The sequence below is a fragment of the Artibeus jamaicensis genome, unplaced genomic scaffold, assembly GCF_021234435.1.
Source record: "Artibeus jamaicensis isolate MK-2021 breed Jamaican fruit bat unplaced genomic scaffold, CSHL_Jam_final scaffold_2375, whole genome shotgun sequence".
Taxonomy (NCBI): domain Eukaryota; kingdom Metazoa; phylum Chordata; class Mammalia; order Chiroptera; family Phyllostomidae; genus Artibeus; species Artibeus jamaicensis.
In genome coordinates, this window is record NW_026522032.1 from 844,053 (window position 1) to 866,547 (window position 22,495).

At 43.1% G+C, this 22,495-nt stretch overlaps 1 protein-coding gene across 6 annotated transcripts in view; it reads right to left on the bottom strand.

Annotated features, from left to right (window-relative positions):
• DLG3 (discs large MAGUK scaffold protein 3) overlaps positions 1 to 22,495 on the bottom strand; it is a 53,076-nt gene that overhangs the window by 20,590 nt on the left and 9,991 nt on the right. For all 6 annotated transcript variants that reach the window (XM_037133094.2, XM_053656658.1, XM_053656659.1 and 3 more), the window contains one exon: positions 3,807 to 3,921. In XM_037133094.2, coding sequence (XP_036988989.1) covers positions 3,807 to 3,921 — 115 coding nt within the window. The remainder of the gene's footprint in view (positions 1 to 3,806; positions 3,922 to 22,495) is intronic.

The window sequence follows — 22,495 nt, forward strand, 5'->3', positions numbered from 1 at the left end:
GCAGGTTTGGGAAATGCTGAGACAACCCCCCTCTAGACTCTGACCGACCGGGGTCAAGTTCCAGTTTGGGAACTTCTTGGTTTTCTAACTGGAGTCTCAGTTTTCTCATCTGCAAAATGAAAGTAATCATGTCTACTTGGGAACCTTATTGAGAGGATTTTAAAAAGCAATTTCAAAAGAATCACAATGGCCCGGATGCGTAGTTGATTTTCCCTAAAGGCTCATGCCCTTCATCCGGAAGACACTGGGGAACTACTGAAAGCTTCCAGGCAGATCATATCCACACTGTTGCTTTACTTTCACCCGTGTCTGCGACACCTAGACAGATGGTTGCCCAGCCTCTTCTGTCACACCTCCTGTGACAAAAGATAAAATGTACTATCTCCGGAAGCAGGCCATTCCACTTTGAGACAGCTTTAATCAGTGGCAATTTCTTCCTCTTGGGGAGCTGAGATCTGCCTTGGGTGACAGAATAAATCTAATCCCTTGTCCACATGATTGGGCGATGCAATTAACTAAGGTAAGGGAAGTGAGGAGGGGTTGGTGTGGGAAGGTCTGTTTTGCACACACTGTACTGGGAGGGCGGCTTCGGGCCCATGGCCAGCAAGTAGTTGCACTGCAGGTCTGGAGTCCAGTAAACTGATCGGGGGACTCATTTACACAAGGACCGGACTCAAAGTTGTGAAAATAATTTGTCATTGCCATTTAGGGGGCAGAGCTCATGAAATGTGCTGAGGAATGGTCAGTGAGGTTAGGAAGACAGCCTTTAAAGAAAAAAGCAGGTAGCCCTGGCTGGTGTGGTTCAGTGGATGGAGTGCTGGCCTGTGAACCAAAGGGTCACTGGTTTGATTCCCAGTCAGGGCACATGCCTGGGTTGAGGGCCAGGTGCCCAGTAGGGGGCACACAAGAGGCAACCACACATTAATGTTTCTCTCCTCTTTCTCCCTCCCTTCCCCTCTCTAAAAATAAATAAATAAAATCTTTTTAAAAAGAGAAAGAAAGAAAGAAAGAAAGAAAGAAAGAAAGAAAGAAAGAAAGAAAGAAAGAAAGAAAGAAAATAGAAAGAAAGAAAAAAGTAGGTAATCCATGGAGACAAATGTTCTGAAGAAGTCAGACCAATGGGAGAGAGTCAGTGAACCAGACCTTGGATTGGACGACTAAGAGGTCACCGCAGTTCCCTGGCAGACTTGGGCCTCTGCTCCTCCAGAGCTGCTTGGAGCCATCACACCAAGCTCAAGGGCAGATGCTGAAAGAGAGCTGATTGGAAGAAATAGCAGCAGCGAGTACAGATGACTCCAACATTGTCCAAGCTGCATGTTAAGATGGGATTCTCCAAATAAGGCTCCTATGCTCCTTCCTATCTTTCGGGAAAATACTGCCTAGGAAGTCCGTCCTGGAGATTAGTCACAGGGAAGAACGCTGCTTTCCTACTGAATCCTACAAGTGCCCAACTTCCTGAACCAGCACTGCCTTTTCATTGAATACTATTCACCTCTCGAGGAACTAGTGTTTGCTAGCACAGAATTGAGCAAACGTGGAGAGCAGAAGAAGAGAGACGAGATGATCGTTTAAGGAGCTACTGGTATGGAAGGAATGTCTTTCTTTTCGTTTTAGGAATGGAAGAAAGTTGAATATGTTTATACGTGGAAGAAAGGGAACCAAGTGCAGAGTGAAAGGCCACAAACAGGCATGAAAGGAGGAAACAGAGCTAGGCTGGCTCTGGCAGAGGGGCTAGTTCAGCGAAGGACCTGGGATCACTGCTTCAGCCAGGAAATGTTATTTTTTAAAGTAAGTCACAAATGTTCACTATTCTAAGCCATATTTACTTTGTGCAAAGGATACAGATGTGACTGAGATAAGGGTGAGGGCAGATTATGCAAACTGGATAAACTGCTTTGCTAGAAGCAGAGTCCGTCTCCACCCTCCTCCTCAGAGTTGGAGGAAATGTTTTCCTGGCTGGGGCCACAGAAGGGGGTTCCAAGTCTTCCAGGTCAGGAGCTAACGCCCCAGTGCCCCTACCCAGGCAGGGAGAGCTCTAGCCCAGGAGAGGTGGAGAGGAGAGGGGAAATCTAAAAATACAGCTCTCCAAAGAAACTGTCTTGCCTAAAGAGTAGCTTCCCACGCGCACTGGAGCGCCGCATCTGCGGGGGCTCGGAAGCATGGAACAGAACAGTCCTGACCAAGTCACAGAGGTATTACCCTGTAGCGCCAGGCCACAGCGCATTGCTGACTCTCCCCAGCAGTGCCTGGGTGTCTAAGGCTTTAGTGACAGAAACCAGAGTGAGAAGTGAGTACAACACATGTACAGAAAGCTGCTCCCAAAATGTAAGGACTCAAGGGGAGGGGTTATTTTAGAAAAGAACCATGAAGGGGTTAGTGGGCTTTGGGCGTAAAAGCTGGGCTCCCTCAGCCCCACTCCTGGCAGAAGGGACAGGGAAGACCAACTACAGGAAAACAAATCAAGTATCCAGAGAAGAGCCACAATTAGTCTTTCTGTCAGTCAGCTATCTTCATCTTGAACCCCAAGGACAGAGCAGTTGTCCTGTTGCCAGGCAACGAGCATACGCAACCTCCCCTCCTAACCCCTTAGCCACTAGAAAAAAGTTCAGTCCAGGATTTTTGTTGTTTTAAATCCTCTCCCAAGGATATGGAGAGAGGAAGGGTGGGAGGGAAGGAGGGAGGAAGAGAAGGGGGGTGAGGGCGAGAGACAGAGAGAGAAAGAGACATCAATGTGAGAGAGAAACACTAATCATTTGCCTCCCATATGCACCCCAACCAGGGATCAAACTTGCAACCCAGGTATGTGCCCTGACCAGCAATCGAACCTGCAAGCTTTCTGGTGCATGGGACAATGCTCCAACCAAGCCACCTGGCCAGGGATAACCCAGGAGTTTGCTAGAACCCCATAAGTAAGCATGAAACACACAGGGAAGGAGGCCGCAACATCAGGGGTGTAACCCCGCCACCTCTTTCTGTAAGGGCTTTAACCTTGCAGAGATACAACCGACTCGCACCAATTACTGGAGTTTTTCCAAGAATCCCAGGTGGAAAGAAGAAAACTATAATCCTACCAGGAGGCCACACTGTTCATGTAGCAGTCCAGTGACCCAGGAGGTTTGTACTTTGACCTGACAAAGTATGATAATGTGCCCGCAGGGTCAGAGGCTCAACCTTGGATATCCTGGAAGAGTTTTCAGCAGCAAAAGTACGGGTGCAAAACTACATACCCATTCCCTCCGCCCACACTTCCTGGGGACCGTCCACCATCCTGTCCCATGTCCCATGATTCAGATACGGCAGCCCAGGGCAGCAGGGAGTGAGCAAACACAATGTTTTACAAAAAGTGCAACCACCTGCCAATTCTTTGGTCTCTTAAAAGAGACCCTGTACTGGAACACAGTGGTAGTTGATACGCTTGGATACAGTGCCTGGTGTGTATTATTCATACGTGAAAGAGGGGTACCAACTTGTCCCCTCAAATCATACATTGCAAGCAACGTACTTTGAACATTCAAGTGCTATTTCAATGCTGACTAGCAACAATCACCCAGCAGTCTTTCCCGATTAGAGCAAACCGAAATGTAATGTTCCTGTACTGAGTCATTCATGAGCAGAAAGGAAGAAGCCAGCTCCCAACGGGGAAGAAGTGCTACTGACCAGAAAGTACACAACCCAAGCATATCGTGCACAGTGTTGTGGTGGTGCGGGCGGTACACGCTCCCTACCCCACTATGTAAACAAGGGCTGGGCTGGCACGGGGCTCCCCTTGTGCAGTGCGGGACCTGTGGCTTGGAAGCGGGACTCACCTGACGTATAAGGACCTCTTCTCGCTTGTCCGGAGGGACCCAGACCCAGAGCTCATGCTGCTGTTCATCATTTGTTCTCGCAAGTCATGTATCTTCGACTCAAAGCGACTGTACTCTGTCAGGAAGACAAGAGAAAGGGGAAGGAAAGAATGAAGCCAAAGGAGCCGCACTGAGCCTGCATGCCAGTGGCCCAAGGGCCAGAGGACACTTGGCTTCAAAGCAGCCCGAGCTGATCTTTGCTTGGATAGGCAGAGTCCCTCCTCCAAGCAGACACAGGCAGACTTCTCTCCACCCCCCACCGTCATAAAAGGAGAGAACACACCTGAAAAAGGAGTCACGTTTGGACATATCAAATGGGAAAGGCTTTTACCTGCCTTGAAATCTCACTGATCCTGAAAGAAAAGAGTAACAACTGGAAATAGGTTCCAGTGCAGCCTTCATAAATCTTCAGAGCAGGCATTAAGGCCCAAGGAGAGCAGATGGGAAAGGAGAATTTCCCAAAGAGTGGATTGCAGAGAACAGATGGCCTTGAGACGCAGGGTGGGGGAGGCTGGAAAGGACCCGAGGCCATTATATTACTGTTAGGCAAGAAAGACGACTTGTTTCTAGATGACTTCTTGGAGTGGGGATCTGTGGTTGGAACCCCGGACCAAGGTAGAAAACAAATGGACCTCACAATCAGATAGGAACGTCACAAAGTGATTTCCCCTTGAACAGACATGGTCTTTGGCTTCAGTAACAATGCTACATTAACACATAAATCTGTCATATCTAGAAATCTGCTAATAACTCCCTCCTCCCAAATCACCTGGTTGGTGGGACCGTGGATGGATCGATCCTTGCCCAGCTCTAAGGATCACTGACATCATCATAACAGCCCAACCCGCCTTAGCACTCTGTAAAGGGGACTGGAGCTGTACGCCAAATGTAAGAAAACCTGATACAGGAAAACTGACTGTAGCCATTATAACTTTATTATAAAAGGCTATTTATAGGGCTGCTTTGCTGTGACATTCTCCTAGTGCATTTAAAATATAATATTCCCATTTAACACACACACACACACAATTACACAACATCTTGCAGGTCTATAATTGCCACATTAAATGGATATGTCTAAGGCAAAGGCTGTGGAAATGGGAGAAAACAGGCCTACTTCATTATGGCCAGCTGATGTTAAAGGAAGCCAAGATTTATTCTAGGGATAGAGGTTGGGGAAGTGCTTTAAAAAAAAAAAAAGCCAGACACATTTCCAGGGAAAAAGAATTCCACAAAAGCATTATACCATACAGGGCTGGCAAGAAGCTTCCCCTTGTAGTCTGTGTGAGTCCACAGCAGAAAACAAAACACCTGTTCCAACACCTGACACTCCCCTTCCCTCAGCAAAGCAACCTGACCTTCAGTTGGGTATGAAGGGAAATGCTACAGAGCGTAAAGGGGAGGAAATGAGGTTCCAACGCATGGAAAGCGCCTCTTCTCAAGAAAGTTTTTGTTCACTCCTGTCCCAATGAAGCGAACTGGTTCAATTCATGTGCTCTTCCATTCGCCCTGCACTGGAGTTATGGGGGTTTGTCCTCATGACCTCCTCCCCGCCCTGAAATCCTACAGGAAGTAGTTAAGTCACTGACTCACCCATTAAATGTTGAGGGGAGGGGAGCGAGATAGCAGCTGGACAATGTCCCTGTTCTGAGGGTTACAGGGCAACGCATCGATATCCATGAGGTGTCCCAAATCTAAAGGTAGAGAGGGTGGCGACCCATCTGTCATACACTGTCCAAGAGCACAGCAGCAGAGCTGTCTACCTCTAGAGCTGGTCTGGGTGCTGGCCCCACCCCAGGACTTGGCCCTTTACCTTAGCCTTCTCCAGTGGCACTCCTTTCTGGCCCTCCTTTGCACTCCCAGGCCAGATGGAGAGCTGGGTGAGACAAAGAGATTTCTGACCAGGCAGCCCTTTCTTGGGGAAGATAAGCAAAAGGCAGAAATATGCATTGAACCCAGAGGAAAAAAATACACCCAATCTGTCCTTAAGCCGGTTTTCCCCCTCTCACAACTTGTTTATATATTTCCCTTCTTTGGAATTGAGTTACTGCTGAACTCCAACTTAGCAGCAGGTCATGGCAGTTGCTTAGTAACTACGTTTCTTAAAAAACCTTTAAAAAAACAACCAGCAAACCACCATTTCCTCAAAGCTCCTAATCCAAGCTTGATAATGCTGGGCCAGAGGGCCCACTTAAAATAGACCTCAGAAAGAGAACGAGGATATTGCTTTAAGGAATCCACTTTCTGTTTTTCTAAGTGCTACTAAGCTTTCGAGTGCATTAAATTGTACTTTATTCATTTTTTTCCCATTCAGATGGTTCCCTTAGAGTTCCAGATGCTCATCAGGTCTCTGGCTTTTATTTGTAGAGTTATCTAACATCCACCAGGCACAGAGTAGCCTCTGAATAAATGACTGTTGGGTAAATGAGGAGCAAATTACAGAAGTGCGCCCAAGCCGACACTTCTCAGAACTCATAAACCCAATGGTTTATTTAACTGATGGCTGCCAGCTTCACTGAAGACTTGGAAAGGTAGTTAAGAACTATTCCCATTTACTTTCTTACCAAGGTTAATTGCTGGGAGCAATTGGGATATGTCTTTCAAACACCCTTTTGAGATGTTAATAACTCACAGTGGGCATCTGATTAACAGACTTTGTTTATAACAAAGAGAAAAAAAAACCAATTCTAACACAAAAAGTGTTTAGAATAGTCTCAAGGTAGATAGTACCTCAGCTTAATATTATAGGCACTAACTATTATCCAAGAACAGGAGCTTCAGTTAAAATGTGTTTGAATTCTAAGGACTCACAATTTGCCAAGGTCCCTCCCCCACACACTTACAAGGGTCCATGATGCATCGATGAGAAAGCTGCTGCTTAGAAAGCCCACCAGACTAGCCTCTAACCCAAAGGGCCCACTTCAAATGCGCTACTTCAAAGAAACACTCATTGCTAACATCTCAACTCTACTTACACTGTGTTTTATTCATTTTTCCCATTCAGATGAACGCAACCACTTGTGACCCACAAAGATGTCCACGGTGAGTCACTGCAGCCATTGTTTCCTTCGCTAAACACTGAGAGTAAGAGGGGGCGCAATCAGTCAACATTTCCCCAACACAGAGTTTCTCACTGACCCCCAAGGGTGCCTCTGAAAGATCTTGGACTCCACCCCAGACACTGACTCACAGCTTACTGAGCAGACCCAGGAATCTGCATTTTTAGCAAATGTCGAGGTGGCCCTGTTTTCTTTCATTGTATATTAAATACGGTGATTCTGATGCCCAATTGGGTTTGGAACTGCTGTTCTTGGCTTAGAAAAATTGAGCTTTGTGTCGTTCAGGGAAAAGATAAGGTAAGTATCGTGTGCAGAGTACAGCAAAAGGAGGGTATGGTACCCTCTCCGAAAAAAAATAATTGATAATTCAAAAAGAAAAAAATTTTTGAAAAATAAGAGACAAAAATTCACAATACAATTGCAACCCCCCCTCCCCCAGGAAAGTGCTAGAGGCCGCTGTCCAATGTGCCTGCAGAGAAAGCTGATGAGTTTACAGCTTTTGAAATTACAAAAGTAGCACATGATTTTTATAAATCCATAACTTTTTTCTTTAGACACTCCCATATCATTTCCCCATCCCATTACCCACAGGTCATCAGTTAAGATTTTTAGTATGTATCTTTCCAGACTTAGTTCCGGGTACAGTTGACCCTTGAACAACACAGGTTTGAACTGCACAGGTCCACTTACACACGGATAGTTTTTTGATAAATACTGTAAACATTTTCTCTTCCTTATGATTTCTTATTAACCTTTTCTGTGGTTTTACTTTATTGAAAGAACAGTACATAATACACACAACACACGAAATATGTGTTCACTGACTGTGTTATCAGTAAGGCCTCCTCCAGTCAACAGCAGGCTATTAGCTAAGTTTGGCGAGAGGCAAGTTATACGTGGATATTTGAGAGCCCAGGGTCAAGCATCCCTAACCCACGCATTGTTCAAGGGTCAATCATTCATATATATTGTTTATATACATACACTCACAACTTACACAGTCACATGCATCTCCTTTTTTCTATTCTCTGATATGTCAGTGGAAACCCACCCACGTCAGTACATAGAGATCTACCTCATTCTTTTTTTTTTCCTTAAGATTTTATTTACTTATTTTTAGAGAGGGGAACAGAGAAAGAAAGATAGGGGAGAGAAACATCAATGTGTGGTTGCCTCTCATGTGTCCCCTACTGGGGACCTGGCCCGCAACCCAGGCATGTGCCCTGACTGGGAATCGAACTGGTGACCCTTTGGTTCACAGGCTGGCACTCCATCCACTGAGCCACACCAGCTGGGGAATTCTTTTTAATAGCTGCATAGAATTCCACATTATGGATAGACCATCATTTTTTCAGTCATATCCCAATGGACATACATTTAAATTGTTTACAATTTTTCAATATTACCATCAGTGCTGCACTATTTATTTCTGAGTCTTACCATAGCATGGATTCCTAAAAGTGAAAGTGCTGGGTGAAATTACATTCACATGAAAAAATTTGATTGGCAGTACCACATTGAACCCCAACATCCTGAAACTTTTATGACTGGAAATAGGATAAAGTGATGTTTTAAAATTTCAAGCAGCTTTTCTGTTTCTGAAGAAGTGGAGGCGGAATTTGCCTTTGAGGACAGACTGATCTTTTGTTTGGGGGAAAAAACACTTCAATGAGCCTTTGGTTATGCCAAAGTAAAATCAAGATTGTATTCTGGAATAGACAAAGACAAAGAGGAACCTCAAATGTTCTCACCGCATAATCATAATCGCAGAAAATGTGGTCCTTCTGTGGGAGGAGTTGCAGGCTCAAAGGTCTCGTCCTGACACCTATGTGACACTCTATCTTCCTCTAGAAATAGCTACCTCTACACTTGACCCCTATGCCTCCCCCTACTTGATAAACTCAGGCCAAACCTCCCTGATACTGTAAAGAACACCTCCCTTCCCACCCCCCTTTCCCCAGAGCACAACCAATAGTTCATACTAATTGCTTCCTCAGTGCATCAATTTCTAACTTTCATCTCCTTGCCTCACTGTTGATCTCGCCTCTTCATTTTCTCTCTTTCTTTGATCTAGTTCACACTGTGTCATCTCTGCTCAGGACCACTCCTGTATTGCCTGGGTCGTGTGCCCCCAGATTCTGCAAACTCCCCTACAGCCTCGATTCTTTTTTTTTAAATATTTTATTTATTTATTTTTAGAGGAGAAAGACAAGGAGAGAAACATCAGTGTGTGAGAAATAGATCAATTGGTTGTCTCTCACATGCCCCCTACTGGGGACCTGGCCCACAACCCAGGCATGTGCCCTGACTGGGAAAGGATCCTGTGACCTTTCAGTTCGCAGGCTGACACTCAATCCACTGAGCTATACCTGCCTGGGCTAGCTTCTTATTTGAAAAGCCTTCCTCAAACTTCAACTTGTTGCCTCCCTCTCCAAGTATCTATAATAACTCAATAGCAACTAACATATTTACGTTAATATGTCTACCAAATTTTCAAAGACTGCTACATCCATCATCCTGTCACTCCCAGCCCCTCTATCCATCTCTCATTACACAGATCCTTTTGGAAGCTACTGTGGTACAGTAGCTTGGACACAACTTGTTCACTCTTACCTGTTATTTCCTTCTCCTGGAATTTTATCCCCTGCCCGACACTGAACATCCTTTATGTCCTTCACCATCTTTTCTTTCTGCATCCTAGAAGTTTGATTTGTTCTTTTATTTACTCAAATATTTACTGAAGTTCACTGTGTGCCAGGTGCTGTGAGGGCTGCTAGATGTGTGATGGTAATCAAAACAGTTCTTAGAAATTACAATCATGAAACAAACAACTCTTTAACTACAGTTTTAATTATAATTGTGACAATTGCTATGAAGCAATTTGTTAACTGCAGAGAACCATGCTTTCTCTTTTTTTAAAGATTTTATTTATCCATTTCTACAGAGAGGGGAAGGGAGAGTGAAAGGGAGAGAAACCTTGATGGGTTGCCCCTTGCATGTCCTCCAACCTAGAACCTGGCCCACAACCCACGCATGTGCCCTGACTGGGAATCAAACCAGTGACCTTTTGGTCTGCAGGAATGATGCCCAACACAGTGAGCCACCCATACCAGTCAGGGCTCTGTTTTTCTTTAGGCCCTACAGGCCCCAGTGTAGGTAGCCCCTTCTTCTACAGCATCCAAAGCATCTAGCCCCCCCTAGCCTCTGCTCAGTATTTCCAGTGTTGGGAAGCTCTCTTCCGTAATTATTAGACAACACCATTCAAGAGAAAATTATTAGATCGAGGGCCATCTCTCTTGCTAGTTGATCCTAATTTTGGCATCTAAAACAGCATAAAACACAATGGGTTCTCTGCTTCATAATAGGATGAAGGAACAGTTTAAAGAAGGTCAAAGAGCTAGGAAAGCCTGCAGCAGGTTCCGGGACCTACTGAATATGACTGATCAGAAGGAGAACTATGAGCAGGGGGAAGGGAGGTGATGGAAGGTTGGGGGCGAGATTACAAGAGTTTGACATAGAACTTTTCTTACAAAGTGATGGGAACCACTGAGGCGTTTAAACAGGAAAGTGATCCAATTAGAACTAGGTTTGGGAGGAGATCATTCAGAGGATGTTACAGAGAATGGAGGACAGACATAAAGATAACAAAGACCAGGAACCTATTCCACTATAGAAAATGACTTCAAATGCCTGACATAGTACGGGGCCAACTGAGAATAGAAAGACAAGACAAGAATCAAGAAATATGTCAGATCTAGAAACTGACAGAATTTTACATCTGATTGGATGTAGGGTGAGAAAGGACCAAAAGCAACTTCTGAGGTTTTTCCTGAAAGACCAGGAAAAGGCTGGATAATATCAGGCTAATAGGGAATGCTCATCCTGTCCTCGAAATAAGTTATCTCTTCTACAGGCTAAATATTGCTATTTCCTTAATCATGCTTCGTCTGTCATAGTTTCCAGACCCTCCACTGCCTCTCTCCGTTGACATCTAGTGCCCAGTGTTTGTGGTGACGTCATTTCCTTTACAAAACTATAAGCTCCTTGATGTGGTTTTTGGTTCCTTCTCAAAATTTAGCGTGGCAACCTGCACCCCTCTTGAGTCAATAAACTTTTGTTGACTTGGTAGCTTGCCATAAAGATCCTGTGGGCCAAACCTGGCCACTGTGATTTTCAAGTTCTGGCCCCTTGGGAACTAATGTCGGAAAAAAAAGAGAACAAAACTTTCTCCTTCCACCCACCCCCAAAATGCTAAAAACTGGCCAACGACAACAACAAAAAACCCACAACCCACTTCTGCAAAACACTGACATGTCAGAGGTTTCAAGATCTGCTTCATAGTGTAATACAGTATCAAGAGGGCCTGAAACTACAATGTTCACTAATAAAAACTAGAAACTTACGCAAGCCTCCAAATCCATTTCCCCTGTAAGACTTTGCTCTCAAATCCATGTACCTTCCTAATGGCAGAAAAATGGAGTCCTCAGACCTAAATATGACATGTATTATTAATTTGGAAAAGCTGAAAGGGATTCATGTTCTCAATGCACAGAAAGTTCATTTGGCCCTATTGAATTATGGGTAGGAAAATGTTATAGAGACAAGAAACCAATGATAGCAACAAACAGTTCTTATTCTGTATGCAGTATAGACTACCAATGATTTGGATGAAGATATAAAAGGGAAACACTACAAAATAAAATAAAAGTCATGCCTATCAAATTTGGAAATGACAACGAAGCTGGGGAGACAACTGGATGACAGACTTCACGCATAGACCGTGACAGGTAGGAACAATGGGAAGACACAATTAAAGTAAAAAGGAGAAATGTAACTTCCCGACCTTACGTCCCCACACAAATATTGAATACAGAAGACAGGCCTGAATAATAATAGCACATGTCTTGTTTGGCTTGTGAGCTCAAAAGAAGTCAGTAGCCACCCAAAGGCTCATTTGTTCCCACGGAAGTACAGATATTCCAATCCCCAACTCAGGTAGCCCTCATGTGGCATTGCAGAGCTGCCCTGAGCTCAAAGCAATCACCCACTGGGAGAATGCACAGAAGTCTGGTGCAAATGAAGCGACAGCCTCATGAGAGAGTCCCAGATTTTGATGAGTATGAATTGTGTTTTAGATTTCCATAGTTTTCTTTGGAGTGCCAAGCCTCAGGATGCGTCTGAATTACAAGCATCTGTCCCAACAGTACAGCCCATGTTTTCAAAAGAAATGGATGCAGATGAAGGAAAAATGGATATGCATATGAACAGCAGATAGTGCACCATTTCTAGGAGTCACAAACTTGTCTCCATAAAAACAATATGGCCCTGGCTGGTATAACTCAGTGGGGTTAGCGTCAGCCTGTGAAGCAAAGGGTTGCTGGTTCAGTTCCCAGTCAGGGCACGTGCCTGGGTTGTGGGCCAGGTCCCCAGTAGGGGGTGTGCAAGGGGCAACCACACATTGATGTTCCCCTCCCTCTCTTTCTCCTTCCCTTCCCCTCTCTCTAAAAAAATAAATAAAATCTTAAAAAGAACAAAATGAAGCCTCCCTCGTGGGTTAGTTTGTAATTATGGAGCCCATTATTTAGAAACACGGACACCTCTAAAACTGACAATCTCTCTGGTCCCTTCTAATTTTGCCATAATTATGATTTTATAATCAAATCAAGGAGGTCCATAAGGTGTCAAACCTAGGACTGGGTTAATTTTTAATATGATTTAGAAGAGGAAAATTTTCATATTTGCAAATAATCCTAAACTCTCTGGGTCCAAAAAGTACCAAATCAATGGGCATAAATGGCAAACAAAAATTCCGAAGGCTACATATTGCTACTCCCTTAATCATTAACACAGTTAGATGAAGGGAGGGCAGAACAGTGACAAACAGGGCTCAATATGGGCAGCAAATAATGCTTGGAGAAGAATAATCTCAGCTCTACTTTCAGAACAATGGGTTTGGGACTACAGCTAACCCAGAACAAGAAACCTTGCTGTCACTGTTCCGGTCCCTGCACTGTCACAGTGTGCTTCCTCAGCCATACACAGCCTGCATTCTGGATAGCACCCTGATACCAAGAGTGAAGCAGGAAACAAGACATGACAGATTAGCACCTCAGAAAAGATTCCACTTTATTCCTATTGACTGGATTTTTCTGTCTCTTTAAAAGCTTAGTGAGGATGTAGGAAGAACTACCAGGTGGAAGGACTATGGTATAGGATCCGGCAGAATTAACGCCCGCTTGAAGTGTGGTTGGTAGGGTAATAATATATATGAGTGTAATAATTTATAGTTTTAATGTGAACATTTCACCTAAAATGTCATATGGTGTGCTTGAGGGCGATGTTATGTTACAGAATTCCAGGCTTATAATTTTGTAATAAAAGGTTTTGTAATAAAAAGGGGGTGTTATTTGTGCTGGACCCTGTACATAAAGGATTCAGAACACGCGGCCACCTGTTGTGAAGTGAGTAGAATGAAAAATGCTTTGATCTCATATCAAGCTAAGAAGTTATCCACAGGACTTGCTATTGGTCCTTCTCACCTATTCCGGATCACCCAGCGGGTCACGGTGAATGCCTCAAATAGGGCCTTTTCTCCATATCAAATAAATTTCATTCAGCATATTCACATGCAAGACTCACAAAGCCTTTAGTTCCTTTAACCCATGAGCCAAAGTATATGTTAAGAACCACCCAAAGACAAACACAAGAATGAAGACAATTATACCGTTCCCTGTTCTCAAGGTAGTGGGTAGGTACTCTTGTTCATAACAACCTCTTCCACCAAACAGAGAGGCTGCAATATAGTCCCTGAAACACAACATCTTATAACACTAAGCTTGCTAACTTGAGTTGACGTACCTAATTTCTACGTTTTATCACATCAAAGGAAAGGCTAGATTCACACATTCCTCACAGTAGTCATCCCAACAGGCTCACCAATTCCTTGACAGTCTTTACTGGGGCATCAACTGAATCTCTTTTGAGTGAATTTTCTGTGGAAGGAACCCAGGAAATGGGACCAAGAGAAAGACTCTCCTTGTCATTTGTCTAAACTTCTGTAATCATTTTTCAGTAACTGATAATCCCAGAGTAAAATATTACAGACCAGAATAAGAAATATGAAATCCACACTGTGTGTGTGTGTGTGTGTTATAAAGGTGGCACTTCAAAAACAGTAGGAAAATGAATTATTTAATAAATAGTACTGCCCTGGCTGGTGTGGCTCAGTGGATTGAGTACAGGCTTGCAAACCAAAGGCTCACTGGTTGGATTCCCAGTCAGGGCACATGCCTGGGTTGTGGGCCAGGTTCCCAGTTGGGGGACACGCGAGAGGCAGCCCCACATCGATGTTTCTCTCCCTCTCTTTCTCCTTCCCTTTCCCTCTGTCTAAAAATAAATAAAATCTTCAAAACAATTAATTAAGTAATAAATAATACTGAGGTGATTCATTAAACATTTGGAGCAAAACTAAGGTATAGTAGTATCCTACCTTTATATCATAAACTCCAGGCAGGGAAAAGTTTTAAATGCAAAACTAAAACATTAAATAACTAGAATAAAACTAAGGTGGATATTTATTTGCTCCCAGGGTAAGGCAGACCCTTCCAAACCTATGGGTAGAGGCAAAATGCATTAGAGAAAACACTGGGAGATTTGAGAACATAAAATCATAAAGTAAAAAAGCAAACTACAAACTGGGAAACATCTTTGCAACATATGTAACCAAGAATTAATATTCTATTACATGAAAGCTTTTACACATCAATTCGAACTGATGACCAGACCTCCACAGGGAGATGGGAAAAGGGCATGTAGGATCAGGCAATTCATGACATAATGACCAATGAATCACACACACACACACACACACACACACACACACACACACACACGTGCAATTCAATTATTAACAAAAGAAGCCTAAATTAAATAACATTTTTACATATCAAATTTGCAAAGATTTTAAAAAATAATACTGCATGTTAGCAAGGATCTTTTTTTAAAATTTTTTTAAAGATTTTATTTATTTATCTTTAGAGGGGAAAGGAAGGAGAGAGGGAGAGAACTGGCCTGCAACCCAGGCATGTGCCCTGACTGGGAATCGAACCGTGGTTGCTTGGTTCCCAGGCCCGCGCTCAATCCACTGAGCTACACCAGCCAGGAGCAAGGATCTTAAATACACTGTTGGTAGAGGTGGAGACCAATTGAGCAAAATATACCAAAAGTCTTAGACACGGCCATACCCTTTGGCCCAATAATTCCACTCCAAGTAATTGATTCTGAGGAAACAACCTCGGAGTCCCAAAAAGCCTCGTACAAGAATATCCATCAAAGAGTTATTTGTAAGATATCAAAAATTGGGAATACCTAAATGTCCACTAATAAAGACCAATAAAGGACATGATGACGGCACACACAATGCAATGTTAGTGAATTATTAAAAACCACTTGAATCATGACATATGTTCAGTTAAAAAAAGATATAAAACTGTTTTAAATACAATGATCCCAGTCTTGAGATACATTCTAGAGCATACGGTATGCTGTAACAGTTTGGAGGAAAATACACACACACAGCGGTTATTTCTGGAGGTGATTACAGGTGATTTGAACATTTTTTTTACTTTGCATTTTTCTGTACTTTCCAATTTTCTACCAATCTAAATGTAACACTTTTCTATCCAGGGAAAAAAGAAGCAATCTGAGAGGAGTGGGGGAGGCAAAATGAATGGGACAGGCCCAAGGACAAGGCCAGTATACACATACCCGAGAAATTCCCCTCCACACTGCTCCTGGCTCATTCAGCGTTTTCATGTGGGATTGAGCTATCAACCGGTTACAGACAACTCCACTTAAATGTATTATCATTACTGTCGCCTGGTCATCTGATCCAAGGGTGGACCAAAGAAGCCTTGCAGGGCCTTAATGGAATCTAAGTAAACTACATCTACCATATTTTCCTGATCTACCAGTCCAGTAACCCCATCCATCAAGCAAACTGGCCAGTCTCACGTGACCTGTTTGACCTTGGTGAACCAATGCTGGTTCCTGTACTTACCACTTCTTTTTTTCACTGTTTACAAATAACTCTTAATAATCTAGTCTGAATTTGGAAAACTTCTCTATATCCTTTTTGAAAATGTGAAGGACATGTATCCAGACCTCCAACAGGCATATTTATACAAATTATGTTAATCTTCTAGGAGCCTATTAAAATTTGTGTGACTTAATTGCATCAAGTGGAAAAATCCCCCAATCTAGGGCCTTTGCTTTTTTAAGACACCCGATTTCAGTGCAAAGTAAACAAAGGTCCATTTCAAGACGAAGAAACTCTTATCACAGGAAAGGAGAGGACATGATCCTTATTACGGCAAGACTGTTATTAGCTCAAGATTGTGTGATTCAATAACAGTCTAGGTACAAACAGGAATTTATAAACAAAATTCACAACTCACTTCTACTTATCTAACACAAAATTGTGGAACAGAAGTCTAAGGCTTTAAACAAGGCAGTGGTGTAAATTATCAAGTTCAAGATTTCAACGAGCAACATATTCAAGTAAAAAGAAATCCTAAACAGCTTTAACTACATAAGAAATAATTCATTCTTATTGCCATATATTATTCTAATCTTTCTACTGCATCAGGAGAACCAACGTTTTGCATACACCAAAGCTCCTAGGAAATGCCCTGACTGGTGTGGCTCAGTTGGTTGGGAGTCATCCCACGAAGTAAAAGGTTACCAGTTCAATTTGTGGTCAGGGCACATGCCTTGTTGCAAGCCCCACTCGGGTCAGGGCACCATGCAAGAGGCAACTAGTTGATGTTTCTCTCACACATCCATGTTTCTCTCCCTTTCTTTCTCCTTCTATTTCCTTCTCTCTGAGAATAAATAAATCTTTAAAATTAAAAGAGCTGCTAGGATTTTGCCTCAAAGCATCCAACATCTAACAAGGACAAGAAAGCACCTGAGGAGCTAGGTTCAGAATGCTTTGTCAACTCCAGCTACCATGGCCTTGGGCTATGGGGAGGACAGAAAAGGCCAAAGTTGAGCCCCAGGAGGCAAAAATGTTAAGAAGGTTAACATTCTTTTTCTCTTCTCAGTTTACAAAACAGGGTGGGCCTAAAAGGTATAGCCAACTTGGGAAAAAGTCTGCAGTTCCTTGAAAATGTTAAGTTACTTTAGGACCCAGTAATTCCACTGCTAGGTATAACACCCAAAAGAATTGAAAACATATGACCACACAAAAACTTACCCAAGAATGTTCACGCCAACACTAGTCAAAAGGTGGAAACAATCCACAAGTCCATCAATAGGTGAACGATTCAATAAGTCGTGGTGCAACCATATCATGGAGTATCATATCATTCAGCCTTAAAAGGGAAAGAAGTACTGCCACATGCTACAACATGGATGAACCTTAAAAACGTTATGCTAAACTTAAGAAGCCAGGCATAAAAGACCACATTATATGAACTAGCCAGAAAAGATAACTTTAAAGAAACAGAAAGATTAGTGGTTGCCCAGGGCTAGGGCAGGGGAGGGGTTGGGGGAAAACGGGGAGTGACTGTTAATGGTACAGGTCTTCATTTTAGGGTGAGAAAACTGTTCTAAAATTGATTGTGGTGTCCCGGCTGGTGTGGCTCAGTGGACTGAGTGCTGGCCTGTGAACCAAAGGGTTGCCGGTTTGATTCCCAGTCAGGGCACATGCCTCCGTTGCAGGCTGGATCCCTGGTGTGGGCCACGTGAGAGGCAACCACACATTGATGTTTCTCTCCCTTCCCCTTTCTCTAAAAATAAATAATCTTTAAAATTTTTTTAAATAAAAAATTTAAAAAGTGGTAAGCCCTATCATTTTTATCAGGTAAGCATTCCTGGCCGAAGTTGTCTACACCCAACCCTTAAATCCCCTCTAGCACAGTGACAATAGCGCAACTTGGTCCCTCACCCCTCTTGGTTCCCTCTAATCATCTGAGTAATAACATAGTTGGCTTCCTCTGGTCTCAAGTCAATTTGGAAACTGTGAGAATCCAATCAGGAGATCAAGCAGAGTAAAACAGAATGACAATAAGCACATAAAAGGTGCTCAACATCTTAGGCATCAGGAAAATGCAAGTGAAAGCCACAGTACTTCACACCCACCAGGACAGCTAGAATCAAAGAGGCTGGCATTGACAAGGGCTGGTGAGGATGCGGGCAAATCAGAACCATCCCACTTCTGGTGGGAATGTGAAATGGTACAGCTACTATGGAAAACAGCCTGGGCATTTTTCAAAAGGTTAAATATGGACTTGCCATATGATCCGGGTGTGTGGAGAAATGAAAACAAATGTCCGTGTAGAAACTTGCATACCGATGTTCATAAGAGCATTACATAAAACAGCCAAAAAGTGCAACCAACACACATGCCCATCAAGCGATAACATGATGGATAGACAAAATGTGGTGTATCCATATAATAGAATATTACTCAGCTATAAAAAGAAATGAAGTATTAATACATTCTACAACATGGAAGAATCTTGAAAACACTATGTTAAGTAAAAGTAGCCTGTCATGAAGACCACAGTATATTACATGAAATGCCCAGAATAGGCAAATCCATAGAGACAGGAAGTAGATTAGTGGTTGCTTAGTGCTGATAGAGGTGGGGGCGGGTAACAGTTTACATGGTGCAGACTTTCTGGGCTGGTGAAAATGTTCTACAATTGATTGTAGGGGGGTGGTCACACAATTCTGTGAACATTCTAAACACCACTAAATTGTCCCTTTAAACGAGTGAATTGTAAAGTCATAAAAAAATGAATGACAGATACACCTCCATTCACTTGAACAAATTCGAAATGCCTACTTACTGCATTAATATTCTTAAGCTTGCACATATTTGCCATTAAGTCAGGCCAACAACTCCCATTTTTGGCTCCTTCTGGGGTTCTTCCCACAATATTATCCCATGGCAGTCTTCCTAAATTCACTTTTATTTTGCAGGAGAGGGAGGTGGGTCTCCCTGGAGCTTCCAACAGCCCCTTTGCCTCCAGGTTACTTCCTCCTTTGGCTGCAGGAGTTTGTGGCCATCCAGACTAAAAAGCTGACATTTGGGAGTTGATTTACTCCATTGGCTAACAGCTGCAGGCACCTGAGAAACCTGAGAGCAGTAAGGTTTCCTGTGCCCAGGTGTGTCTGCGTGGGGAGAGGGGGAGGCTCATGGCTTCTCTGCTGTGTTGGGTGGAAGTTGTGACCTGGTGGCCAAAGCCCTGGACCCGAAGTTCTCAGAAAATCTGACTTCAGATTTTGATTCTGCCCCTTACTGACTGTGTGACCTTGAGCAAGTCTCTTGACCTCTCCAAGCTTCATTATCCTCATCTGTAAAATGGGCCCTGGCTGGGGTAGCCCAGTTGGTTAGAGCGCAGTGCTAATACGCCAAGGTTGCAGGTTCAATCCCTGGTCAGGGCACATACAGGAATCAATGAATGAATGCATAAATAAGTGGAACAACAAATTGATATTTCTCTCTCTCAAAATCAATATATATATTTAAATAGGGATAATATTACCTATCCCACAGAGATATCCTGAAGATGCTCAGAAAGCCATGTGAACATAGAGCTATTCAATATTTCAATTCAACCAAACACATGCCATGCTCCAGACTAGGTGCTGGGAGCATAAAGATAAATACAATACTAGCTCTCTTCACATTGTTCAGAATAGAAACACTATTAACAGGAATTCATCTTCTTCCTTCCCTAGGTTAGCCTTCTCTTAGGATAGCAACAGACACTTCAGGACTTTGACTCTTGGTGTTGATAAATTTCACCTCTGTGCTCCCAAGATCTCGCTGATAGGTAAGCAGTTATGTTTACACCCTTCCGTGTTAAACACGGGAGATGGAAAGGTTACTTAAATGTTACGGGGAAAATATCCCTGTTATGTTTTCAAGTTATTATGAACACTGATCTTTAGTTCCCAGGCCTTACCTGAAGATGTTTCCATGGTGAAGCTTACTTGGCACTTTAAAGAAGTAAGTATGGAAAACTGGAATTCTCTCTTACTCCCTGTACTCTCAGGCTGTCTGGGTTTACATTCCAGTTGAAAAGACTGGTCACAAAAGATCAGTTCCTGGTTTAGCTACCTTTATGACCATTTTCTGGCTCACCTCCTGATTTAGGGTTCAGGTTCTACCCTATAAACAAAAGGGCTTTCCAGAAAACATTAGCTCAGTTTATAAACAGAGGCTGACACGAAGTAACTAGAGGAGAAAGAAAATGAAGGATCTGGTTTGAACACAAAGCCCATCCTTCCCTTGGAGGAGTAATTCTACAAGTCACAGAAAAATAGTTTTCATTTCTGAATAGATTGGAAAAGAGCCTTTGCCAAGAGCCACTTGTTTAAATTTTCAATTTGAATTTTAAGCAGGATTATACATGCCCAAGAACATCAGGCTATTTTTAGCTAATAGGTAAGATTGCTGTGTCCACAACAATTTGGAGCAATCAGGAATGAAACTATTAAACAGTATCTCTCACTGTTTATCACTTAGTACTTCTACTTTAATGTTTTCCAAAGCTTCATCATAAAAATGCTTGTACCATGTTAGGAACAGTAGAGTTCAAGTAGACAGCCACAATTTTCTCTCTTCATTATGGATTTGACCCACACGAAGCAAAATAGGTTAGAGCATTCATTCCTACCCAGCTGCCAGCCAGCCCCTAAGTGCACCGTCTCTGCATCTTGAAAGGAGAACAGTAATGAAAATGTTCTAAAATTGACTGTGACCATGGACGCACGACTCTGTGAATGGACTCAAAGCCACTGAGTTGTACATCTAAATGGGTGAATTTTAGGGTACAAGAATTATATCTCAATTAAGCTGTTTAAAAAAGGAGAAGAATTGTTCTTACTCTTCTAATCAGTCAAAGCTACTTTTCATACCCTTGCTCACGCTAAAGGGTATGTAGCTAAAAACTGCACTGATTTGGCAATGGTACCTCAGTGGCCACCATGGACACCATGCTACTGGTCCCCTGCACGTACGTCTTCCTTTCCCTCTCTCTGCCTAGTTTCTCTTTCCCCAGTGCCTTCACACCTTGTTCCTCTGGTCTAACTAGGTCCTAGGTTTCTCAGGCATTCCCAAGCACAACTGGTCCCAACTGGTGGACCTCAGGAATAGCCTGATTGCTGACCTTGGCAACCTTCCCTTCATGACCTTAGGCAAGTCACGTCCTTGTTCTCCTGCTGCTGTTCCAGTTTTCATAGTGAGTTGGACCACATAATCCCTTCCAGCTCCCACATTCCATGTGAAAAATATGCAAAGAGCGAACCCTTACTTAGGCAATAACATGCGGTGTCTGCCATTTTAGCCAACAGACATATATTTGCATTATTCATTTTGTAAATGGCCATGTGATGCAACCTTGCAAAGAACAGTATTTAATGTCCTTATAAAATGATGAACATGGAGTTAATATTTTTAAAAGCTATCACTTTATCAAAGAAAATACAGAGCCGGACACACAATGCTTGAGCCCCTCTGAACCTGTCTCCAAGGGTCCATTTTCCAATAAGATTAAAAAAAAAAACAAACAACGTTTGCACATTGGGACCCTGTTGGATTTATCAAAGCAAAGAAAGAAGTAAGATTGGGGTGACAGAGCTTTAACAGCAGTGCTCCAACTAAATGATAAGAGAAGAAAGGCTTTGTGTAGCAAGTGGTAGAGAGCACCTCAGCATACAGTAACCACTTCTCAAAAATAGTCTCAGAGAGCAATCAACACTGCAGGAATCCTTTTACCCTGGGCAACTTGCAGCTTTGTATGAAAACCAGTTACATTCCCCCAACAAAACTCACCAAAACATGCAGTCACCAGTTTCCAGCATCCTACCACTAGAGAGATTCACAGTATTGTTTCCATGTGCCCAACATCAGAGAGCAAAACCGAAACACATCAATTTCTCTCTCTCTCACACACACACACACAAACAAATATGCAAGAGAAACCATTTTCTTTGCAGAAACTGCATTATCAAAGTTGTGCGCATGAAAGTGAATAAATACCGGTTGCCAATAACAATCAGATGGTTAGCTCTACTCTAAGAAGCCCACAGCAAACGCAGGAATCATAAAAACAATAACCCTAAGGTGTGTTTCTTGTCTTTAAGCTGAACACCAAACAAGGAGAGAAATGACTCAGAGTGTCCATCTGCATCTCTCTGTCCCATTACCTCAAACCAGCCAGTTCTCCTATTAGTTACCTCCCTACACTTTTGCCCGGATCCAGAAAGGTTAGTGCAGGAGGGGGTCGGTCCCTCTCTTCTTTCCCTTCAAAGCTCGAGGATGGAGGTACTGAACCAGAGTGGGGGGAGGGCGGAAAGGACAAAGGTAGGCACTTTAGATACCTCACGGCTCCCAGCCCCTCTCTTTCTCATCAGGGAACCACCGCACCTGCCCCGAGAGGTCCCGTCCTCCACATTAGTAACCAACCCACGGGGCCTAAGTGTCCAAAGAGCCCGGGCTTTGCAGCCCTAAGGGACAAAGGGTGGGCTAACAAAGAGGAGGGGGAGGTGAAAGAAATCGGAGCAAACAAAAGCAGG